This window comes from Ornithorhynchus anatinus, chromosome X2 (genome assembly GCF_004115215.2).
Source record: "Ornithorhynchus anatinus isolate Pmale09 chromosome X2, mOrnAna1.pri.v4, whole genome shotgun sequence".
Taxonomy (NCBI): Eukaryota; Metazoa; Chordata; class Mammalia; order Monotremata; family Ornithorhynchidae; genus Ornithorhynchus; species Ornithorhynchus anatinus.
In genome coordinates, this window is record NC_041750.1 from 2,990,233 (window position 1) to 3,010,896 (window position 20,664).

The following is a 20,664-nucleotide window of genomic DNA, read 5'->3' on the forward strand; positions in this document are numbered from 1 at the left end:
CGGGAGACCGTCAACTCCCCCGAGGTGGCTTCGGACCCGGCCCCCCGCCAGACCCCCGCCGTCCCCCCACGCACCAATAACCACGGCCACGGTCTCTTCTGTTCTACTCTTATTTATTTTTTTAAATATTTTTGAAAAAATATAATTTTTTTACAATATTTTCAACTTAAACACTATTCACACTGAACACGTATGGCAGCTTCACCTACCCAAGTATGAAGTTTTAAGAAGCCAAAACTGTTCTAGCTTTATTAAAAAGGAGGGGGGGGGGGGGTGGGGAAAAAAAAGAAGGGCAAGAGTTGTTGTGCTGTAGACTATCGTGTAGTGACGACTCACGAAGCAAGCGAGGAGCACCTTTCGGGGACGCGCGGCTCCGGCTTTCTCGGGTTCAGTCCGACTCCGGGGGGCCGGACCCCGCCGTTCTCCGGTGGGGGGGGGGGGGGGAGGAGGGGGCGCCGGGGCGGAGGGGCCGGCCGCGGGCCTCCGACGGGTCCGCCCGGTCTCCCCGACGCGAGGGACCGGCCCGGGGCCCGCCGGCGTGCGCGGGGAGACCCCGGCCTCCGGAGCGGGGGAGGGGGACGGGGGGCCGGGGGGGGGGGGGTCCCGTGGTCCAGGGGAGCTCGGGTGGGGGGGGTTCCGCTGCTTTCCTTTCCTCCTCGCCGTCTCCTCCCCGGCGCGATGAGGTCCAGTCGGGTTTGCAGTAAACGGTGGACAGCTTTGAGCGTAACAGTCTCAGCACTTTTTATTAAGCATGCAGGACTAACAGAACTTTGGCAATGCATAAGTAACACAGTGACAAGAAGAGAGAGCTTTTACAATTAAGTCTTCTAATACTGCCTTCACAGTGTGGAAATTGTGCTACACCCACCGAGAGAGGCCCCGTCTCCTCGGACGGCTAATACTTCACCCCGGGAACGAACTCCTTTGCGTTTGGATTCAGGTTACTCTTGACCTGAGGGGCGAGAGAGAGAGCGTCCGATACTGACCTGCCGCGGGACCGGAGGCGGCTCGGGAGCCCCCCGGGGCGGTTTTCGTCCTCTCGCCGCCCGGGGACCGGGCCACGTTGAACCGGATTTTCCGGCCTCTGCCGGAGAGGATCGCGGGGCGAGGGGTCGGACTTCCCTCAGGGTCGCGGCGCTTTAGGAATAGGGGAGACAGCGGCCGGTTTTTCCCGGAGACGCGGTTTCCACCCGGGGAAGCGGAACGCCCCGGGGCTCGTCCATCCCCTCCAACCCGGCCCCTCGGGAGAAGGGGAGATTAAAACTCCAAAGGGTTCTGCGGCCTCCGACGGGCTCGGCCGCGAGAGGGAGGCTCGTTTCCCCGGTGGAGGATCGCGCATCACCCGCCGGGCGGGTGGAGCGCAGGAACGGAGCTTCCTCGGATGCTTCTCTCTCTACCGCCTTCATTCCGGGGTCCTTCCCGCCATTTTTCTAGCTGCGCCTCGATCAGAAGCCGGGCACCGCCCCCCCCGGGTATCCCCTCCCGGCGCCTGGTACAACAATCACCCTAATAGATACCATCTCTACTCCCGCTACCGGAGTAGACGAGAGAGGGAACGGAGACGCGGCACGGTTTAGAGTTCAGAGCACGTGCCCGGGAGTCAGGAGGACCTGGGTTCTAATCCCGCCCCCCCCCCCCCCTTGCCTGCTGCGACACCTGACGCTTCACTCCTCCGGGCCTCGGTTATCTCTTCTGTAAAACGGGGATTAGGACCGGGAGTCCCAGACGGGAGGTGGACCGTGCCCAACCCGATTACCTCAGGGGATAGAATAGAGCCTGGCATACGGTGAGTGCTTAAGAAATACCACAGGAAAAAACAAAAAAACGGGGGGGGGGGGGGGGGGGGGGGCGTTGGCATGTGGCCGGCAAGAACCGGCCGGGGTTGGGCGGCGGCGGTGGCCGCCGCAGAGATGCCGGGGGAGGCCTCGGCTCCCCGCGGTTGCGGCCGGGACCCCGAGGTGGCCCTGACTGGGAGTGATCTGGCTCGTACCAGAAGGGGCCGGGGCTGGGGGGCAGAAACTCCGGAGGAAAAAACCGCCCCCCTCCCCGCCAACCCCGGCTTTTACCACAAGATCCTCCAGCGAGGAGCCGTCGCCGATGACGAGGTCGCTGAGCTGGTCCTGGATCTGGTCCATGGTCTGGGGAAGGTCTCGAGCGGGGATAAACCACTCGTGCTCCTCTTCCTCTTCCAGCATCTCCTGGAAACAGCGCTCAATAAACTCTTCTTCCCACAACTCCTCCTCGATCTGGATTTGGGAGACACGGTCCACGGTAAGTGGGAGTCTCCGGACGGGGCTCCCGGGACACCGCGGGCAGAGACGTCTCCGACTGGGGGGGGGGGCGGGGGAGAAGGGGTTCGGTGAACACGGGGTCGTGGGCCGGGGGAGGGAGAGAAGACGAGGGCCACGGCGGGGAGCGGGGGGCCGCGCCCAGCCCCGGGATCGCGAGGGGTCGCCTTTGGTATCCTTCCTCCTCTATCACCCCACCCCTCTAAGGATCCTTGCCCGGTGGCCCCCGAGGACCGAGGACTACGGGGGCCGGGTTCGCAGCCAGGGGGAGGCACAGGGAGCCCGGCTCCCACTTGGGAGGCTCCGGCGGCTTCCGACCACGGGCTCACCGAGGGCGGACTCGTCCGGGAGCCTCCTGCCCGGCCGGCTCAGTTTGTGCGGGAGGGGGGGCGCTCGGGTTGTGATCTTCGCCCTGCCCCGGGGCTGCCGGGTGACCTCGGTCCGGTCACTTAACCTCCCGGGGCCTCGATCGCCTCCCCCGCGCAACGGGCGGGGGCTCCCGCTCTCCCTCTCGGCCTAGCAAGACTCCTCTGGGGCCCGGGTCCAATCCGATTACCGGGTACTGGACCCCAGTGGACACTAAACGCCCGGCCCCTTGGGGGGCGGGGGCGGGGTGGGGGGTGAGGAGGGCCACGGGGTTCGGCCCGGACGCCACTGACCTGTCTGTTGAACTCCTCTTCGTTCTCCATCCACATGTACTCGGCAAACGGGTTGTCGTCTTCGTGAGCGTGGCCGTTGACGATCACATCCTCGTTGATGATACTCGGGCTGGCGCTGCTTCGGCTCGGGTCTTTCATGGCTGCCGCCTATTTCGGGGAACCTGGGGGGTGGGGGAGACACGCCGTCACTCTCCCCCACCTTCCGAGTCTTACTGAGGGCCCGTCTCCTCCAAGGGGCCTTCCCTGACTACACCCCGCCGCCCCCCCTTCTCCCACTCCCTTCTGAGTCGCCCTGCCTCGCTCCCTTTCTCCGTCCCCCCCTCCGCTTACGATCGCACCTGCCCTTTATTTCTACCAACGTCCTCTCCCCCTCTGGACCGTACGCTCGTTGCGGGCCGGGAACGGGTCTTATACCGTCCTCTCCCTAGCGCCGAGCGCGGTGCTCTGCACACGGTAAGTGCTCGATAAGGACGATGGGCTGACGGGAGGAAGAGTAGGGGGACGGCGGGCTTCCTCGCGGAGCCGGAACGCCGGCCCCCCCACCCGCACCGCCGGAGCAGCCCGACGGATCGGTCCGACGGATCGCCACCCTCGAGGCCCTACTCAGAGTCACATCTCCTCCGGGGAGCCTTCCCTGACTAACCCCTCATCTCCCCCCGTCCCATCCTCCCTCATTCTTTCAACTGTATTTATCGAGCGCTCGGGAGAGTCCGATATATAAATCGGACATTTACGTGGGTGCGGCGGGGAGATGAGGGGTAAGTCGTCCGTAAAACGGGACTGGAGACCGTGAGCCTCACGCGGGGAAGGGACCGCGTCCGACCCCGACAGACCTGTATCTCCCCCTGCGCTCAGTACAGTGCCTGGCACACGGTAAGCACTTAAATGCCACATTTTTTAACGATCATTCGTCGCGGCGTTGATAATCCCCATTTTAGAGTTGAGGAAACTGAGGCCCGGAGCTGGGGCGTGACTCGCCCAAGGTCACCCGGCAGACAAGTGGCGGAGCCGGGATTAGAACCCAGATCCTCCTGCCCCCCCCCCCCCAGGCTCAACGCACAAGGCCGTGCGGCTTTTCAATTCAGCACCCGTTGTCCCTTCTACTTCGACCTTGTGTGGGACGGGGACTCTGCCTGACCTGATTATCTGATCTCTAACCTGCACTTACGACAGTAAATGTTTAACAAGTGTTATTATTATTATTATCACCATCGATCTGAACTAAACCTTTGGCCTTATACTTCCTTCCCCTCCGCCTGCTACTCTGAGGGTGTCCGCCTCAAAGAACCAGCAGGACGGAGGAGCCTGAGTCTTCCTGATTCGTTAACTAATATTATTTTTCCGTCCCGGCCCCCCGGCAGTCACTACAGACTAGACGCTCGTTGTGGGCAGGGAACGTGCCCTCTAACTCTGCTGTACTGGCCTCACCCAAGCACTTGATTGGGTCCTTTTTTTTTCCTGTTTGTTTTATGGTATTTGCATTTTTTATGATACTGCCCTGGCCACTGAAAACTCTAGCTCTCGATGGGGCCCTAGGCTTCGATCGAGGAATTCTGAATAAATTCAACTGGCGACGCGGCGGAGTAAATGGGCCAACGCAGCCGGCGATGCCCTTTCCCTGGGTCCCCGGCTGGTTTCTGGGTCGGTCTCCAAAATTTTGGCTTCCGAAAGCTCCGGGATTTGCAAGCGCTCGGAGGGAGCTGTGAGTCGGTCCTCCTGCCTAGCTCTTCTACTCTATTCTAAAAACAGAAAGCGCACACACACAAAAGACTGAAGTAATAATAATAATTATGGCATTCAAGCGCTCACTGCGTGCCAGACGCCGGACTGAGCTCGGAGGCGATACGAAGAAAGACGCTCCGGTCGATGAGAATACGATCCCTTACCGACTGGATATTTTTGCTACGTGGCCTAAGGGGAAAGCGCGAGGAAATGGGAGTCACCTGCTGGGTGACTTCGGCCAGTCCCTTAACCTCCCCGAGCCCCGGTTTCCCTACCGGTAGAACGGGGACAAACGAGACCGAGACCCCCCCCCACCAGCGCCAGTGGGACGGGGACCGTGTCCGTCCCGATGACCTCTTGGTCCACCCCGGTGCCGGGCATTCAGCGGGCCCTTCGTAAACGCCATTATACGAATTTCAGCCGGGCTCCCGCCTCCCCGCCGGTCACCTTTCCTTCCCCGGACCCGAGGAGCCGACGAGCGCGACCGCAGGAAGCGCGGCTCCCTCCCGGTGGATCTCCGGCACCGACCTGGCGGACCGGGCCCGCTTTCCCTCTCCCGGGGGACCCCTTTTTCCAACCGAGGCGTCTCACCAGCCCGGGAGGGAGACCCAAAGGGACGGGCCGCCGCCCCGGCCTCCGGTTTATTGGAGGCGGTGGTGAGGCGGGGCCCTTTTCGATTACGGGGCCGCACGCTTCACTTTTCCTTTCCAACTGGCTCGGCTGAGTCAGAGGCACCGTCCGTGCCCGCCGACCGCGGGAAAGGGTGGACTTTGACGTTTCAAAAATACTTCCGGGTAGGGCCCGGTGACACGGGGAGCCCGTACGGTCCCTAAGGGCAGGGATACTCGTTTGACGCGCGGCCCCCGACACCCCGCGCGGCCCTAACCAGTCGATACCGGTCCCGACTGGAAGAGCCGGTTTCAGGGCGACCCGACCGGCTGCTGGTAGCCTCTCGCTCAACAGGGCATCGCTCTCTCTCGTCTATACGGACACGCGTACGCGGGGGTGGGTGTAGTCTCAATGTACCCCCCTAATCCCCGCCGTGGCGGGGGGAAGAAAGTCGTTCATTCATTCAATAGTATTTATTGGGCGTTTACTATGTGCCCAGCACTGTCCTAAGCGCTCGGAACGGACAAATGGGTAACAGATCAGTCAAATACAGATAAAGTCAAAAACGCACACCTAACAACCGAGTCGGGGTCGCCTCCTACCCCCACGGGCAACTCGGGAAATATGTTTTCTGTCTCCATCGCACCCCCCCACGACCCCCGTTCCTGATGAAGAGATGGGTTTGGCGGAGCCGTCCGTACGGGAGGGCTCCGCACACTGTAGGGGCATCAAAATGATAATAATAATACTTATTAAGCGCTTCCTCGGTGCCAGGCGCCGGGGTAGGTCCAAGACCATCGGGTTGGACGCGGTCCCCGTCCCCCACAGGGTCACGGCCTTCACCCCATCTTACGGAGGAGGGAACTGAGGCACAGAGTAGTTAAGGGCCTTGCCCGAGGGGGCCGGGATTCGAACCCGGGTGCTTCTAGCTCCCGGGCCCGCGTCCTAACCACTGGGCCACGCTGCTCCTCAGGGAATAGCGGCGACTGAGTGAGCGCAACTACACGCCGAAGGAAGTGGCTCGGGAGTCAGAGGTCTTGGGTTCAAATCCCGGTTCGGCTGCCCGCCGGCCGTGTGACTTTGGGCCGGTCACTTCCCTTCTCTGGGCCTCAGTTCCCTCCTCTGTAAAATGGGGACGAAGACCGGGAGCCCCACGTGGGACAACCGGATGACCCCGCGTCTACTCCGGCGCTTAGAACAGTGCCTGGCACATAGTGAGCGCTTAAATCCCATCGTCATCATGACTTAAGGGCCGGTGGAAGCGACTCGCGATTACAGGGCTCGACCGGGAAAAAAAAATAAACGGGGTTTAAGAGGATTAAAGAGGGCAGCTCCCCTCTCGCCGAAACCAACCGGGAACCCGACGGCTCTTGGGAGGTGGGAAAAAGGGAAAAGCAGTGTATCCTAGTGGATAGAGCACGGGCCTGGAGTCAGAAGGATTCATTCATTCAACCGTATTGGGCGCTTACTGGGTGCAGAGCGCTGTACTAAGCGCTTGGGCGGGTACAACATAGACACATTCCCTGCCCCCAGCACGTCTGCAGTCTGAGGGAGAGACGGACGCGAACAGAAATGAATTCCAGATTCCACCACTCGTCTTCTGTGCGATCTTGGCAGGTCGATCCACTTTCCCGTGCCTCAGTTCCCTCGTCTGTAAAATGGGGATGAAGACCCTGAGCCCCGTGGGGGGCAGGGACTGTGTCTAACCCGATTAGCTTGGATCGTGCATCCACCCCGGCGTTTAGTACGCAGCAAGCGCTTAAACACCACGAAAAAGGGTTGCCTCGACCCCCCGGGAACTGCCGCGGCGGCTCCCCGGGGCCCCGCCACGAGTGCCGTGCGCACAGCGCTGTATTAAGCGCTTGGGGGAGGACTAAAGTACCACGGTATAGTGGATAGAGCCCGGGCCTGGGAGTCAGAAGGTCCTGGGTTCTAATCCCGGCTCCACCACTTGTCCCCTCTTTGGTTTGGGGCAAGTCACTTCACTTCTCTGTGCCTCAGTTCCCTCATCTGTAAAATGGGGATTACGACTGTGCCCGACCCAATTTGCCTGTATCCACCCCTGTGCTCACTATCATGACTGGCACATCGTAAGCGCTTAATAAATACCACAATTTTTTTTTATTACTACTACAACAGACACCAACCCCGCCCACGATGAGCTTACAGTCCAGGGCGGGGAGACAGACATCAATACAAATAAATTACAGATATGGACATAAGGGCTGTGGGGCCGAGAGGCAGGAGAATACTACTACTAATTATTGTATCTGTTACTTACTATGTGCCAAGCACTGTTCTAAGCACGAGGGTCGAAACAAGCGAATCAAAGTGGACCCAGTCCCTGTCCCATGTTGAGCTCACCATCCCAATCCCCATTTTACAGATGAGGGAACTGAGGCCCAGAGAGGTGAAGTGACTTGCCCGAAGTCACACAGCTGACAAGCGGCGGGGCCGGGATTAGAACCCAAGGCCTCTGACTCCCAAGCCCGGGCTCTTGCCACTGAGCCACGCTGCCTCTGGGCAGTCAGGGGGTTTACTGCGGCACCGTGCTCTTCCCGGCGCTCAGTCCGGTGCTCTGCACAAGGCACGCGCCTGCCTGCTGGGTGACCTTGGGCAAGCCACTTCCTCTGGGCCTCGGGCCCCTCACCTGGAAAACGGGGAGGTGACGACCGGGGGTCTTCAAGCAGCGTGGCTCAGTGGAAAGAGCCCGGGCTTGGGAGTCAGAGGTCGTGGGTTCCAATCCCAGCTCTGCCACTTGTCAGCTGTGTGTCCGTGGGAGAGTCACAACTTCTCTGTGCCTCAGTTAGCTCATCTGTAAAATGGGGATGAAGACTGTGAGCCTCACGTGGGACCACCTGATGACCTTATATCTCCCCCAGCGCTTAGAACAGTGTTCTGCACATAGCGCTGAACGAAACACCAACATCACCACCTGGTCTGTTGCCGAACTGTCCATTCCAAGCGCTTAGTCCAGTGCTCTGCACACAGTGAGTGCTTCACACCAACATTATTATTACTATCACCCGGTCTGTTGCCAAATTATCCATTCCAAGCGCTCAGTCCAGTGCTCTGCACATAATAAGCGCTTAACAGACACCAACATCATCATCATCACCTGGTCTGCTGCCAAATTATCCATTCCAAGGGCTCAGTCCGGTGCTCTGCACATAGTAAGCGCTTAACAGACACCAACATTATTATCATCACCTGGTCTGTTGCCTAATTGTCCAAGCGCTTAGTCCAGTGCTCTGCACACAGAGTAAGCGCTTAATACCAACATTATTACTGTTATCATCTGGTCTGCTGCCGAATTGTCCATTCCAAGCGCTTAGTCCAGTGCTCTGCACATAGTGAGCGCTTAACAAACACCAACATTATTATCACCTGGTCTGCTGCCAAACTGTCCATTCCAAGCGCTCAGTCCAGTGCTCTGCACATAGTGAGCGCTTAATACCAACATTATTACTATCATCACCTGGTCTGCTGCCGAATTATCCATTCCCAGCGCTCAGACCAGTGCTCTGCACATAGTAAGCGCTTAATACCCACATTATTACTATCATCACCTGGTCTGCTGCCAAATTATCCATTCCAAGCGCTCAGTCCAGTGCTCTGCACATAGTAAGCGCTTAACACCCACATTATTACTATCACCTGGTCTGCTGCCGAATTATCCATTCCAAGCGCTCAGTCCAGTGCTCTGCACATAGTAAGCGCTTAATACCCACATTATTACGATCATCACCTGGTCTGCTGCCAAATTATCCATTCCAAGCGCTCAGTCCAGTGCTCTGCACATAGTAAGCGCTTAACACCCACATTATTACTATCACCTGGTCTGCTGCCGAATTTCCATTCCAAGCGCTTAGTCCAGTGCTCTGCCCATGATAAGCGCTCAATAAATACGACTGAATGAATGAATGTCCTCTACCCCAGCGCTTGGAGCAGTGCTTGGCACATGGGAGGGGCTTCATCGACGGCGTCATGAGATGGGGGGGGCAAGGGGCGCATGCGCACTGCGCCTGGCGGCCTCCCCGCGCGCACGAGGGGCGCGAGCGAGCGCGCATGCGCACTGGGCCGGGGGTGCGCACCGAAAAGGGGGGGGGAACGGGACGAAGCCGAACGCGCGTGGCGGCGCGCAGGCGCACAACAATGAGCTTTGTTGCCCGAGCAGCGCGCGCCCGAGCGGGGGAGGGGGGGGGGAAGGGAGGGAGGGAGATGGGGGGGGGAGGGGATGGCATCCCGGCAGGCCCCGCGCGCCGCCGAGGACCCGGATGGAAAGCCAAGGGACCAAACCAGCGCAGTAAAAAGCGCCTTTGGCGAACGCGCTCGGGCGGCAAAGGGGGTCACCCCCCGTCCTCCGGGGTGGGGGAAGACATCCCCCCCCCCCCAGGGCGGCGAAGCCCGACCCGGCCTCCTCCTCCTCCGCCGCCGCCATGGCGGCCCCAAGGAGCCCGCTCCCCCCCGTCGCTGAGGCAACGGGCCCTCACCCAGTGCAGACAGCGGGAACGGCACCACAGGGCCCTGCTCGCCTCGGCGGACGTCCACAGCCGGCGCCGCTTCCTCCCCGCTTTATGCGCGCCTCGCCCGCCGCCTCCCTTGCCCCAGTCCAAACAAACACTCCCCCCCCGCCGCCACCTCCGACCGGAAGTGACCTCACTTCCGCCTCCCGCCTCGCTCTAGCGCCAAACTACCGCTCCCAGAAGGCCCCGCGCCCGGACGCCGGAGCTGGCGGAGGCCCCTCGGCCGCGGGGGACGCTGGGAGTTGTAGTCCCTTGGGGGCTCATTCATTCATTCATTCATTCATTCAATAGTATTTCTTGAGCGCTTACTGTGTGCAGAGCACTGGACTAAGCGCTTGGGATGAACAAGTCGGCAACAGAAAGAGACAGTCCCTGCCGTTTGACGGGCTCACGGTCTTAATCGGGGGAGACAGACAAGAACAATAGCAAGAAATAGAGTCAAGGGGAAGAACATCTCATTAAAACAAGAGCAAACAAATAAAATCAAGGGGATGTACATCCCATTAACAAAATAAATAGGATGACAAAATAAATAGGGTAATGCGGCGGGGTGGCACAGTGCTCAGCGCAGAGTAAGCGCAGAAGAAATACGATGGAATGGGTGACTGCCCCGGCCCCGTGGGAAGAGCCCGGGCCTGGCAGCTGGAGGCCCTGGGTTCTAATTCCTCCTTGGCCTGCTGGGTGCCCCTGGGCAAGTCATTTCACCTCCCCTGGCCCTCAGTTTCCCCCGTCTGCAAAATGGGCATGCAAAAAAAACCACACGTTTTTCCCTCCTCCTCAGCTTGTGAGTCCCACGTGGGACCTGCTCATTTTGTATCTATGCCAGAAATTAATAATAATGTTGGTATTTGTGAAGCGCTTGCTAGGTGCAGAGCACTGTTCTAAGCGCTGGGGGAGATACAGGGTCATCAGGTCGGCCCACGTGAGGCTCACAGTCTTCATCCCCATTTCACAGATGAGGGAACCGAGGCACAGAGAATAATAATAATGTTGGTATTTGTGAAGCGCTTATTATGTGCAGAGCACTGTTCTAAGCGCTGGGGTAGACACAGGGTCATCAGGTCGACCCACGTGAGGCTCACAGTTAATCCCCATTTTCCAGATGAGGTCACTGAAGCCCGGAGAAGTGAAGTGACTTGCCCACAGTCACCCAGCTGACAAGTGGCAGAGGTGGGATTCGAACCCATGACCCCTGACTCCCCAGCCTGGACTCTTTCCCCTGAGCCACGCTGCTTCCCCTAATTAGTACAGCGCTTGGCACGTAGTGCAGAGCAAACTCCACAGTCAATCAATCCTATTTACTGGGCAGCCCTGGGGGCAGAGCACTGTCCTAAGCGCCTGGGAGAGTCCACTATAACCATATAACAGAGAGTCCAATATAACGATACAACAGACGCGGTCCCTGCCCACAGTGAGCTTGCCATCTAGTCTGCACCATAATGAATGCTGCTCAGAGAAGCAGTGTGGCTCAGTGGAAAGAGCCCGGGCTGGGGAGTCAGAGGTCCTGGGTTCAAATCCCAGCTCAGCCGCTTGTCAGCCGTGTGACTTTGGGCGAGTCACTTTAATTTCTCATTTACCTCGTCTGTAAAATGGGGATTAAGACTGGGAGCCCCATGTGGGACAACCTGATCACCTTGTATCCTCTCCAGTGCGTTGCACATAGTAAGCGCTTAACAAATGCCATCATTTTTTTTTTTTACTCAGTTTTCCCCTGCTCCCTCTCCGTTCTGCATCGCTTCTGCAGATGGATCGGTCCCCTTTAAGGCCTTGACATCCAACCCACCTTCAACCCCGTGACACTTTTGAACAGAACCACAGTTCATTTTAGTGTCTGACTTCTCCTCTGGACCGTAAGTTCCAGAGAACATGCCTACCAACCTCTCCCTCCTACTACACCTCGCTATTCCCCTCCTTTAACCCGAGCCCCCTCCTCTAATGCTAACTCTACCTCAGTCTCCTCCATCTCGTCGCCAACCTCTCGCCCACGTCCTGCCTCCGGCCTGGACCACCCTCTTCATGCCCGACAGTGACTCTCCCCGCCCTTCGGAGCCTTAGCGAAGGCGCACCTCCTCCAGGAGGCCTTCCCTGACTAAGCCCCGCTTTCCTCTTCTCCCCCTCCCTTCTGCGTCGCCCGGACTTGCTCCCTTTAGTCTCCCCCTCTCCCAGCCCCGCAGCACTTACGTCCATATCTGTAATTCTATTTATTTATATTAATATCTGTCTTCCCCTCTAGACTGTAAGCTCGTTGTGAGCAGGGAATGCATCGTTATATGTTCTACTGTCCTCTCCCAAGCGATTATTTCAGTGCTCTACACACATAGAGTGCTCAATAAAGACGACTGACTGACTGTTGCACTGTACTTTCCCCAAACGTTTAGTACAGCGCTCTCTGCACACAGTAAGCGCTCAATAAATACATTTGAATATGGAGTCCACTAAAAAGACTCCTCTCCACTCACTGCCAGCCACATGGATTCAATGGATTCAATATCATAACCGTATGGACTTAATATCCACTAAGTGTATATATTTTCGTTACCCTATTTATTTTGTTAATGAATTGTACATCGCCTCGATTCTATTTAGTTGCCATTGTTTTTACGAGATGTTCTTCCCCTTGACGCTGTTTAGTGCCATTGTTCTTGTCTGTCCGTCTCCCCCGATTAGACTGTAAGCCCGTCAAACGGCAGGGACCGTCTCTATCTGTTGCCGACTTGTTCATCCCAAGCGCTTAGTACAGTGCTCTGCACATAGTAAGCGCTCAATAAATACTATTGAATGAATGAATGAATGAATAAGCGTTTAGTAGAGTGCTCCGCACGCAGTAAGCGCTCAATAAACAAGATTGAATGAATATGGAGTCCACTAAAAAGACTCTTCTCCACTAGCATTCCAAGTTTCCAGGCACGGGCTGGCTCTCGATGAATCATATGTGAGCAATTTCTTTGTGCAGAGCACCGTACTAGGCGTTTGGGAGAGTACAATACAACAGACTTTGCCTGCCCTCAAGGAGCTTTTCTATTTTTCTTAAATTTCTTTTTCATTTCTGCTTCTGACACATACTGGAAGGTACAATTTAGGACTCTGGCATGAAAAATGCACAAGGAGCGACCAATACAGTCAGGGAGGAGGAGAGAAGAACTGCTATTTTCTGCTTCCCGGTGCTCTTTTCTGATATCAAAGATTGTATTTAAAGGAATTTTGGGTTTGCTTCAGTGTACTTTCCCAACTGCTTAATACAGTGCTCTGCACACAGTAGGTTAAGCTTTTTCTTTTAAACGGCATTTGTTAAGCGCCTACCACGGGCCAGGCACTCTTCTAAGCGCTGGGATAGATTCAAGATAATCAGATTGGACACAGTCCCTCTCCCAGCTGGCCTTACAAACTTAATCCCCATTTTACAGGTGAGTTAACTAAGGCCCAGAGAAGTACACTGAAGCCTAAATTGACTCACCCAAGGTCACACAGCAGACAAGTGGTGGAGGGGGATTAGAACCCAGGTCCTTCTTCTTCTCAGGCCCGGGATCTATCCACTGCTGCTTCCTTGCCTTGAGGGCAGGGAGCTTGTCTATCACCTCTATCTTACTGTACTCTCCCAAATGCTTAGTTTAGTGCTCTGCATGCAGAAAATGTTCATTAAATACAATCATTCTTTGATGATCGTTGGGCTAATTTATTTCCTGGGGTGAAGCTGAATGCCTGGCAAACTGTCCCTTCGATACTGTCCACCTGATTTAGATTTGGAGCTGTTATTTCCAGAACATAATCGATCAACTGTATTTATTGAGCACTTCCTGTGGGCAGAGTAATGGTAATGATAATTATGGTATCTGTTAAGCTCTTACTACGTGCCCAAGCACTGTACTAAGCACCGGGATGGATGCAAGCTAATCAGGTCTGGCACGGTCCCTGTCATTCATTCATTCATTCAATAGTATTTATTGAGCGCTTACTATGTGCAGAGCTTGGGATGAACGCTTGGGATGAACGGCCCTGTCCCACGTGAGGCTCACAGTCTTAATCCCCATTTAACAGATGAGGGAACTGAGGCCCAGAGAAGTTAAGTAACTTGCCCAAGGCCTCACCGCAGACAAGTGGCAGAGCAGGGATTCGAACCCACGACCTTCTGACTCCCCGTCTCGGACTCTCTCCACTCTGCCCGAGAAGCAGCGTGGCTCGGTGGAAAGAGCCCAGGCTTGGGAGTCAGAGGTCATGGGTTCTAATCCCGGCTCCGCCACTTGTCAGCTGGGTGACTTCGGGCAAGTCGCTTCACCTCTCTGGGCCTCGGTTACCTCAACGGGGATGAGGACTGTGAGCCCCACGTGGGACAACCTGATGACCTGGTATCTATCCCAGCGCTTAGAACAGTGCTCGGCACATAGTAAGGGCCTAACAAATGCCATCATTATTATTACCATTATGCGGCTTCCCATGCTGGCATGAATGACTCTGCTTCTTAGAACTCCCGTTCTTGACGAAAGGCAGACTGAACTCATTGAAAGAATCCAGTACTGGACACCGGGAGACCTGGGTTCTAATCCCAGCTCTGCCACTGGCCTGCTGTGTGCCCAAGGACAGATCACTCAACCTCTCTGGACCTCAGTTTCCTCATCATCATCATAATAGTAATGTGCAGAGCACCGTTCTAAGCGCTGGGGTAGATACAGGGTCATCAGGTCGTCCCACGTGGGGCTCACAGTCTTAATCCCCATTTTCCAGATGAGGTCACTGAGGGACAGAGAAATTAAGTGACTTGCCCACAGTCACACAGCTGACGAGTGGCAGAGCCGGGATTCAAACCCATGACCGGGCTCTTTCCACTGAGCCGCAATGCTTCCAACCCAGGGGTTTTTTCCCACCGTCTTCCCTCGGTCTTCAGCATGCTCAGTCTTAGGTCGGGACATCGGTGATCACACTTATCCGTCCTCCCCCACCTCCCTTCTGAAGACCGGAAATAATAATAACGGTAATTATGGTACCCGTTAAGCGCTTACTATGTGCCAAGCCCTGTCCTAAGCGCTGGAGTAGATACAAGCCACTCAGGTTGGGCACGGTCCCTGTCCCACGAGGGGCTCACGCTCTTCATCCCCATTTTTACAGATGAGGTTACTGAGGCCCAGAGAAGTGAAGTGACTTAACCAAGGTCACCCAGAAGGTGCGCGGTAGAGCCGGGATTAGAACCCAGACCCTTCAGGCTCCTAGGCCCGCGCTCCATCCACCAGGCCTTGCTACTTCTCATTCCAATACCACTCCTCCTTTATCGGTAGCGGGCTCATCTCCCAGAGATTTAACTGTGCGTCGCCCTCAATTTTCCACTTGTCCCCTTCCCAGATTAACGAAGCAGTGTGGCCCGAAGGCTAGAGCACGGTTCAAGGAGTCAGAAGGACCTGGGTTCTAATCCCGGCTCCGCCACTTGACTTGGTGACCAGGGGCAGGTCACCTCGCTCCTCTGGGCCTCAGTTCCCTCCCCTGTAAAATGGGGATGGAGACTGTGAGCCTCACGGGGAACAGGGGCCGTATCCGACCTGATTTATCTTGCCCGGTGTTTAAAACAGCACCTGGCACATAGTGAGGGCTTAACAAATACCATAAAATAAAAATCCCCAGCTGCTCCGATTCCTCAGCCAGCTGGCTCCTACCTCGTGTAAGGGCCCAGGGTTGTGCAGATGTTGGAGGGAGGGGACGTATAAATCAGGGCGAGAAGGAGCCGTCCTACCGGTCCAGGGCGTGGGAGTCAACAGAAGTCGCGGAAGCAGGGAGGGGTGAGCTTGGGGAGGTGGAACGAGAGGTGTGGACAGAAGGGAGAGGCAACGAGGCCTAGTGGCTAGAGCCCGGGCGTCAAGACGGTCCTGGGTTCTAATCCCAGCTACGCCACTCGTCTGCCGGGTGACCCTGGGCGAGTCACTTCCCTTCTCCGGGCCTCAGTTCCCTCATCTGTGAAACGGGGATTGACTGTGAGACCCATGTGAGGCAGGGACTGTCTGACATGATTAACTTGTACCTAGTCCAGTGCCTGGAATATCGTGCCATAAAAAAACGGGGAGAGGTAAGGGAGGGACCTGGGGAGCTGTGGAGATCGCAGAGAGGGGAGAAAAGGAGACAGAGAGAAAGGGAGAGGGAAAAAGGAAAAGAAGAGAGAGACAGAAAGGGGAGAGGGAGATGAAGAGGGTGGGAGGAGAGAGAAAGGGAAAGAAGAGAGAGGAGAGGGAGAAAGAGAAAGAAGAGAAAGGGAAAGTGGAGAGGGGAGAGAAAGGGAGAGAAAGGGGAGGGAGAGGGAAAAGGAGGAAAGAAAGGAGAGGGAGAAGACAGAGAAAGAAGAGAGAGGGAGAAGACAGAGAAAGGGAGACAAAGAAGAGACAGGAGAGAAGAAGAGGGAGAGGGAGAGAGGGAAAGTGGAGAGGAGAGAAAGGGAGGGAGAGGGAAAAGGAGGAAAGAAAGGAGAGGGAGAAAGAGAAAAAAGGCAGAGGACAGAGAAAGGGAGAGAAATAAGAGAGAGGAGAGAAGAAGAGGGAGTGGGAGAAAGAAAGGGAAAGTGGAAGGGAGAGAAAGGGGAGGGAGAGGGAGAAAGAGAAAGAAGAGAGGGAGAGGACAGAGAAAAGGAGAGAAAGAAGAGAGAGAAGAGGGAGAAAGAAGAGAAAGGGAGAGTGGAGAGGAGAAAGGGATAGGACAGGGAGCAGGAAAAAGAGAAGACAGAGAGGAGAGAAAGGAGAGGAGGGAGAGAAAGAGAAAGACGAGAGGGATAAAGGAAGAGAAAGAAAGGGAGCAAAAGCGAGAGAGGGAGGAAGAGGGGAGAGAGAGAACCTGAGGCAGCTGCGAGAGGGAGGCCCTGGAGCCCAAGACCAGACTTGTCCTGGGATAAAATGATCTGGGCTGTAAACCCTTGATGATTATAATCCACATTATGGCCAGCGTTGGGGATTTTCCCAGCCCCTTTCATCTGGGCTGCCCCAAGACCTTAGCTCTTTGTCTCCTCCTACCTCACGGCGTCCCCAGAAAGAGGAGGAGGGAGGGACGGAGGGAGAGAGGGAGGGGAGGGCAGAGGCAGGGGGAACGAGAAGGGCGGACAAACACTTCTTTTGTTCGGGGGGCATTCACTCATTCAATCGTATTTATTGTTTACTGCGTGCAGAGCACTGGACTAAACGGTAGGGAGAGGACGATAGGATAATAAACACATTCCCCGCCCACAACGGCCTCACAGTCCGGAGGGGGAGAGGGAAAGGAATAGAAATAAATAAATGAGGGAGAGGGACACAAGTGCTGTGGGGCTGGGAGGTGGAGGGATGAATAAAGGATGAATTATTATTATTAAAGGGAGCGAGGCAGGGGGATGGGAGAAGGAAGGGAGTGGGAGAAGAGGAAAGCAGGGCTTAGTCAGGGAAGGCCTCTTGGAGGAGGTGTGCAAACTAAAGTGGGGGTGGGGAGCAGGCTGGATCTCCCGGGAGTCTGAGAAGCAGTGAGGCCTGGCGGATAGGGCCTGGAAGTCAGAAGAGTAATAATAACGATGATGTTGGCATTTAAGCGCTTACTATGTGCAGAGCGCTGTTCTAGGCGCCGGGGGAGATACAGGGTCATCAGGTTGTCCCACGTGAGGCTCCCAGTCTTCATCCCCATTTTCCAGATGAGGGAACGGAGGCCCAGAGAAGTGAAGTGCCAGTCACCCGGCTGCCAAGTGGCAGAGCCGGCGCTCGAACCCGTGACCTCTGCCTCCCAAGCCCGGGCTCTTGCCACCGAGCCACGCTGCTTCTCTAAGAACCTGGGTTCGAATCCCAGGTCTGCCACTTGTCCGTCGAGTGAGCGTGGAGGGGCCACAGTCTGGAAGGCCGCCTTCCTGTTGTTCGGACCCCAGGGGAGGTAATGATAACAATCATCATCATCGTGGTAAACAGATATTTGAGCAGTTTCTTCATCATCGTAAACAGATATTTAAGCAGTTTCTACCCGCCAAGCACTGTACTGAGCGCCGGGGCGGATTCACAACAATTAAGTCGGACACACTCTCTGTTCCACTCAGGGCTCGCGGTCTACGGCGAAGGGAGAACGGGTACCGAATCCCCACTTTGCGGATGAGGAAACTGAGGCTCAGAGAAGCGAAGCGACCCGCCCGAGATCAGACAGCAGGCGAGAGGCAGAGTGGAGGTGAGGCCCCGGGGCCTCTCCCTCCCAGGCCCTGCGCTCTTTCCACTGGGCCACGCTGACACAGACACGACGATGGCCTTTTCTCCCCCAAGCGGGTGGCCAGGATTGCCCTGACCAAATTATTAAATGCCTTTCGACCAGTATTCTCTCCCCTCCTCCGCGACGGGCAGGGGCCGGCTGGAGGTCGATGGATAATTACTATCGATCCTCCTCCTGTTACTATTGATTGCTATTATTATCCTCCTCCGGGAGGCCTTCCCTGGTTAAACTCCACGCTCCCCCCCCCCCCCACCACCACCCCGTCCACCCCGAATAATAATAATATTGGTATTTAAGCGCTGGGGCAGATACAGGGTAATCAAATTGTCCCACGTGAGGCTCACGGTCTTCATCCCCATTTGACAGATGAGGTCACTGAGGCCCAGAGAAGTGAAGTGACTTGCCCCAAGTCGCCCAGCTGACAGGCGGCAGAGCCGGGATACCTCTTCAGCACTTCCAGGGGACCCATCGAGGCACTTTAACACTCAATACCATCGACGCTTTGACAGCCCAGTCATAAACCAGGTGAATTCAGGTTCATTCATTTGTATTTATTGAACGCTTACCGCGTGCGCTCAATAAATACAATTCAGCAAGAGCCAATCCCTGCCCACAGCGGGCTTACGGTGTGCAAAGCGCTTGCGAGGGTCCAATATAACAACCCCCGGCCACATCCCCTTGCCCACAGCGCGTTCACACGGTGTGGCTCAGTGGAAAGAGCACGGGCTTTGGAGTCAGAGGTCATGGGTTCGAATCCCGGCTCGGCCGCTTGTCAGCTGTGTGACTATGGGCGAGTCACTTAACTTCTCGGTGCCTCGGTTACCTCATCTGTAAAATGGGGATTAAGACTGTGAGCCCCGCGTGGGACGACCTGATTCCCCTGTGTCTACCCCAGCGCTTAGAACAGTGCTCTGCACATAGTAAGCGCTTAACAAATACCAACATCATTATTATTATTATTATTATTATTATTGGTGTTTTCCACTGAGGCAGCTGGTGGTAGTCTGGGGGGCCGAGGGAGGTCGCTCTGGGTGCACTCATGAGAGATCGGTAGCGGAATTAACTCATCGAATAATAATAATACTAAATGTGGGTATTTGTTAAGCGCTTACTATGTGCAGAGCACTGTTTTAAGCGCTGGGGGAGGTCATCAGGTTGTCCCACGTGGGGCTCACGGGCTTCATCCCCATTTGACAGATGAGGGAACTGAGCACCCGTTCCCCCGAACGCCCCGAAAGGAGGAAGCCACTAAACCCACCCGGTGAACGTCCCACCCCGGGAAATGACTCTAAAATAGTCCTTGGGGGCCGGGGCGAAAAGGACCAACTCCACCCCTCCCTCGGATCCCCACCCCTCTGGTCAAGCCGCCGTTCGGGTTTACGGGGACACTTGCTATCTCAGGATTAGTCATAATAATCGTCCCGACGGTACCCGTCCCCCGCTCGGGACCGCGCCTGGAGGGTTTCGGTCACGGGACAGAGTCAGGCAGCGGCATAACCATTCCATTTCTAGATTGGGCAGTGGGCTAGCGAGCGGAAGGCCATCCAATAGCCAAAACTCACCTGTGCCGGGCAGCAGCGGCACGGGAGACAGTCGAGGGTGGAGATTCGACTGCGCGGAAGGTCGCGCTTCCATATTTTGACCAAGAAGACTCTGGATCCACTCCCGGAACGACGGCAGACGGAGCGTGCGGGGAGAGATGTGTCCACGGCGTCGCTACGGGCCGGAGACGACTCGACGGCATTAGACGTAAGCGTCTACCACGTGCCAAGCGCTGTTCGAACCACTGGGGTAGGTACAAGTTGATCAGGTTGGACCCAATCCCTGTCCCACCCGGGGCTCACACTCTTAATCGATCCCTCTTTTACAGATGGGGTAGCTTGAGGCCCAGAGAAGCGACTCGTCCAAGATGATAATAATAATAATAATATTTGTTAAGCGCTTACTACGTGCAGAGCACCGTTCTAAGCGCTGGGGTAGAAACGGGGTCATCGGGTTGTCCCACGTGAGGCTCCCAGTCTTCATTCCCATTTTACAGGTGAGGCAACTGAGGCATAGAGAAGTAAAGTGACTTGCCCACGGTCACACAGCCGACAGGTGGCGGAGCCGGGATTCGAACCTATGACCTCTGGTTCCCAAGCCCGTGCTCCTTCCACCGAGCCACGCTGCTCAGCGGACGCGGGGCCGAGCCGGGATTCAAACCCATGACTTTCTGACCCGGAGGCCCGCGCTCTATCCGCTGAGCCACGCCGCTTCTCCTAGTAGCAAGGCCTAGTAGAGAGGCAGGATCCTGCGGGGTCAGAGGAGCTGGGTTTGAATCCCAGCTCCTCCTCGTCAGCTGTGTGACTGTGGGCAGGTCACTTCACTGCTCTGTGCCTCAGTGACCTCATCTGTAAAATGGGGATTAACTGGGAGCCTCACGTGGGACCACCTGATGACCCTGGATCTCCCCCAGCGCTTAGAACGGTGCTCTGCACGTAGTAAGCGCTTCACAAATGCCAGCATTACTACTTCCCTGCTGTGAGACCTTGGACGAGTCACTTCACTTCTCTGCAAAACGGGGAATCCATCTGTTGGCTCGGAGCCCCCCCCCAGCGGGACCTGATTATCTTCTATCCGCCCCAGCGCTTAGTAAGGCGCTTAGCACATAGTGGGCGCTTAACAAAGGCCCCATTAGTATGC

General features: G+C 56.3%; 1 protein-coding gene across 5 annotated transcripts; it reads right to left on the reverse strand.

The window, feature by feature from the left end:
• Nucleotides 1-716: 716 nt before the first annotated feature.
• Nucleotides 717-9,929, reverse strand: PAIP2 (poly(A) binding protein interacting protein 2). 5 transcript variants are annotated; one of them, XM_029053486.2, is made up of 4 exons: nucleotides 9,772-9,929; nucleotides 2,948-3,108; nucleotides 2,067-2,198; nucleotides 717-952 (listed from the first exon to the last, which is right to left on the reverse strand). In XM_029053486.2, the coding sequence occupies exons 2-4, from the start codon at nucleotides 3,083-3,085 to the stop codon at nucleotides 896-898; spliced, it is 327 nt and encodes a 108-aa protein (XP_028909319.1). In that variant the 5' UTR covers nucleotides 3,086-3,108; nucleotides 9,772-9,929; the 3' UTR covers nucleotides 717-895. The 5 variants fall into 5 exon arrangements, with proteins under 5 accessions (XP_028909319.1, XP_028909315.1, XP_039766476.1 ...); XM_029053482.2 differs by having other exon boundaries at nucleotides 2,067-2,246; nucleotides 9,772-9,927; XM_039910542.1 differs by lacking the exon at nucleotides 9,772-9,929 and adding an exon at nucleotides 7,929-7,972.
• Nucleotides 9,930-20,664: the final 10,735 nt, after the last annotated feature.

Excerpts from the sequence above, each read along its gene's own strand:
- PAIP2 (XM_029053482.2), bottom strand. The coding sequence starts at position 3,085 with ATGAAAGACCCGAGCCGAAGCAGCGCCAGCCCGAGTATCATCAACGAG. Across the intron at positions 2,247-2,947 it reads AAGAGGAGTTCAACAGACAG|ATCGAGGAGGAGTTGTGGGA; the intron begins GTCAGTGGCGTC and ends TCCCAAATCCAG. Across the intron at positions 953-2,066 it reads CCTCGCTGGAGGATCTTGTG|GTCAAGAGTAACCTGAATCC; the intron begins GTAAAAGCCGGG and ends CTCGCCCCTCAG.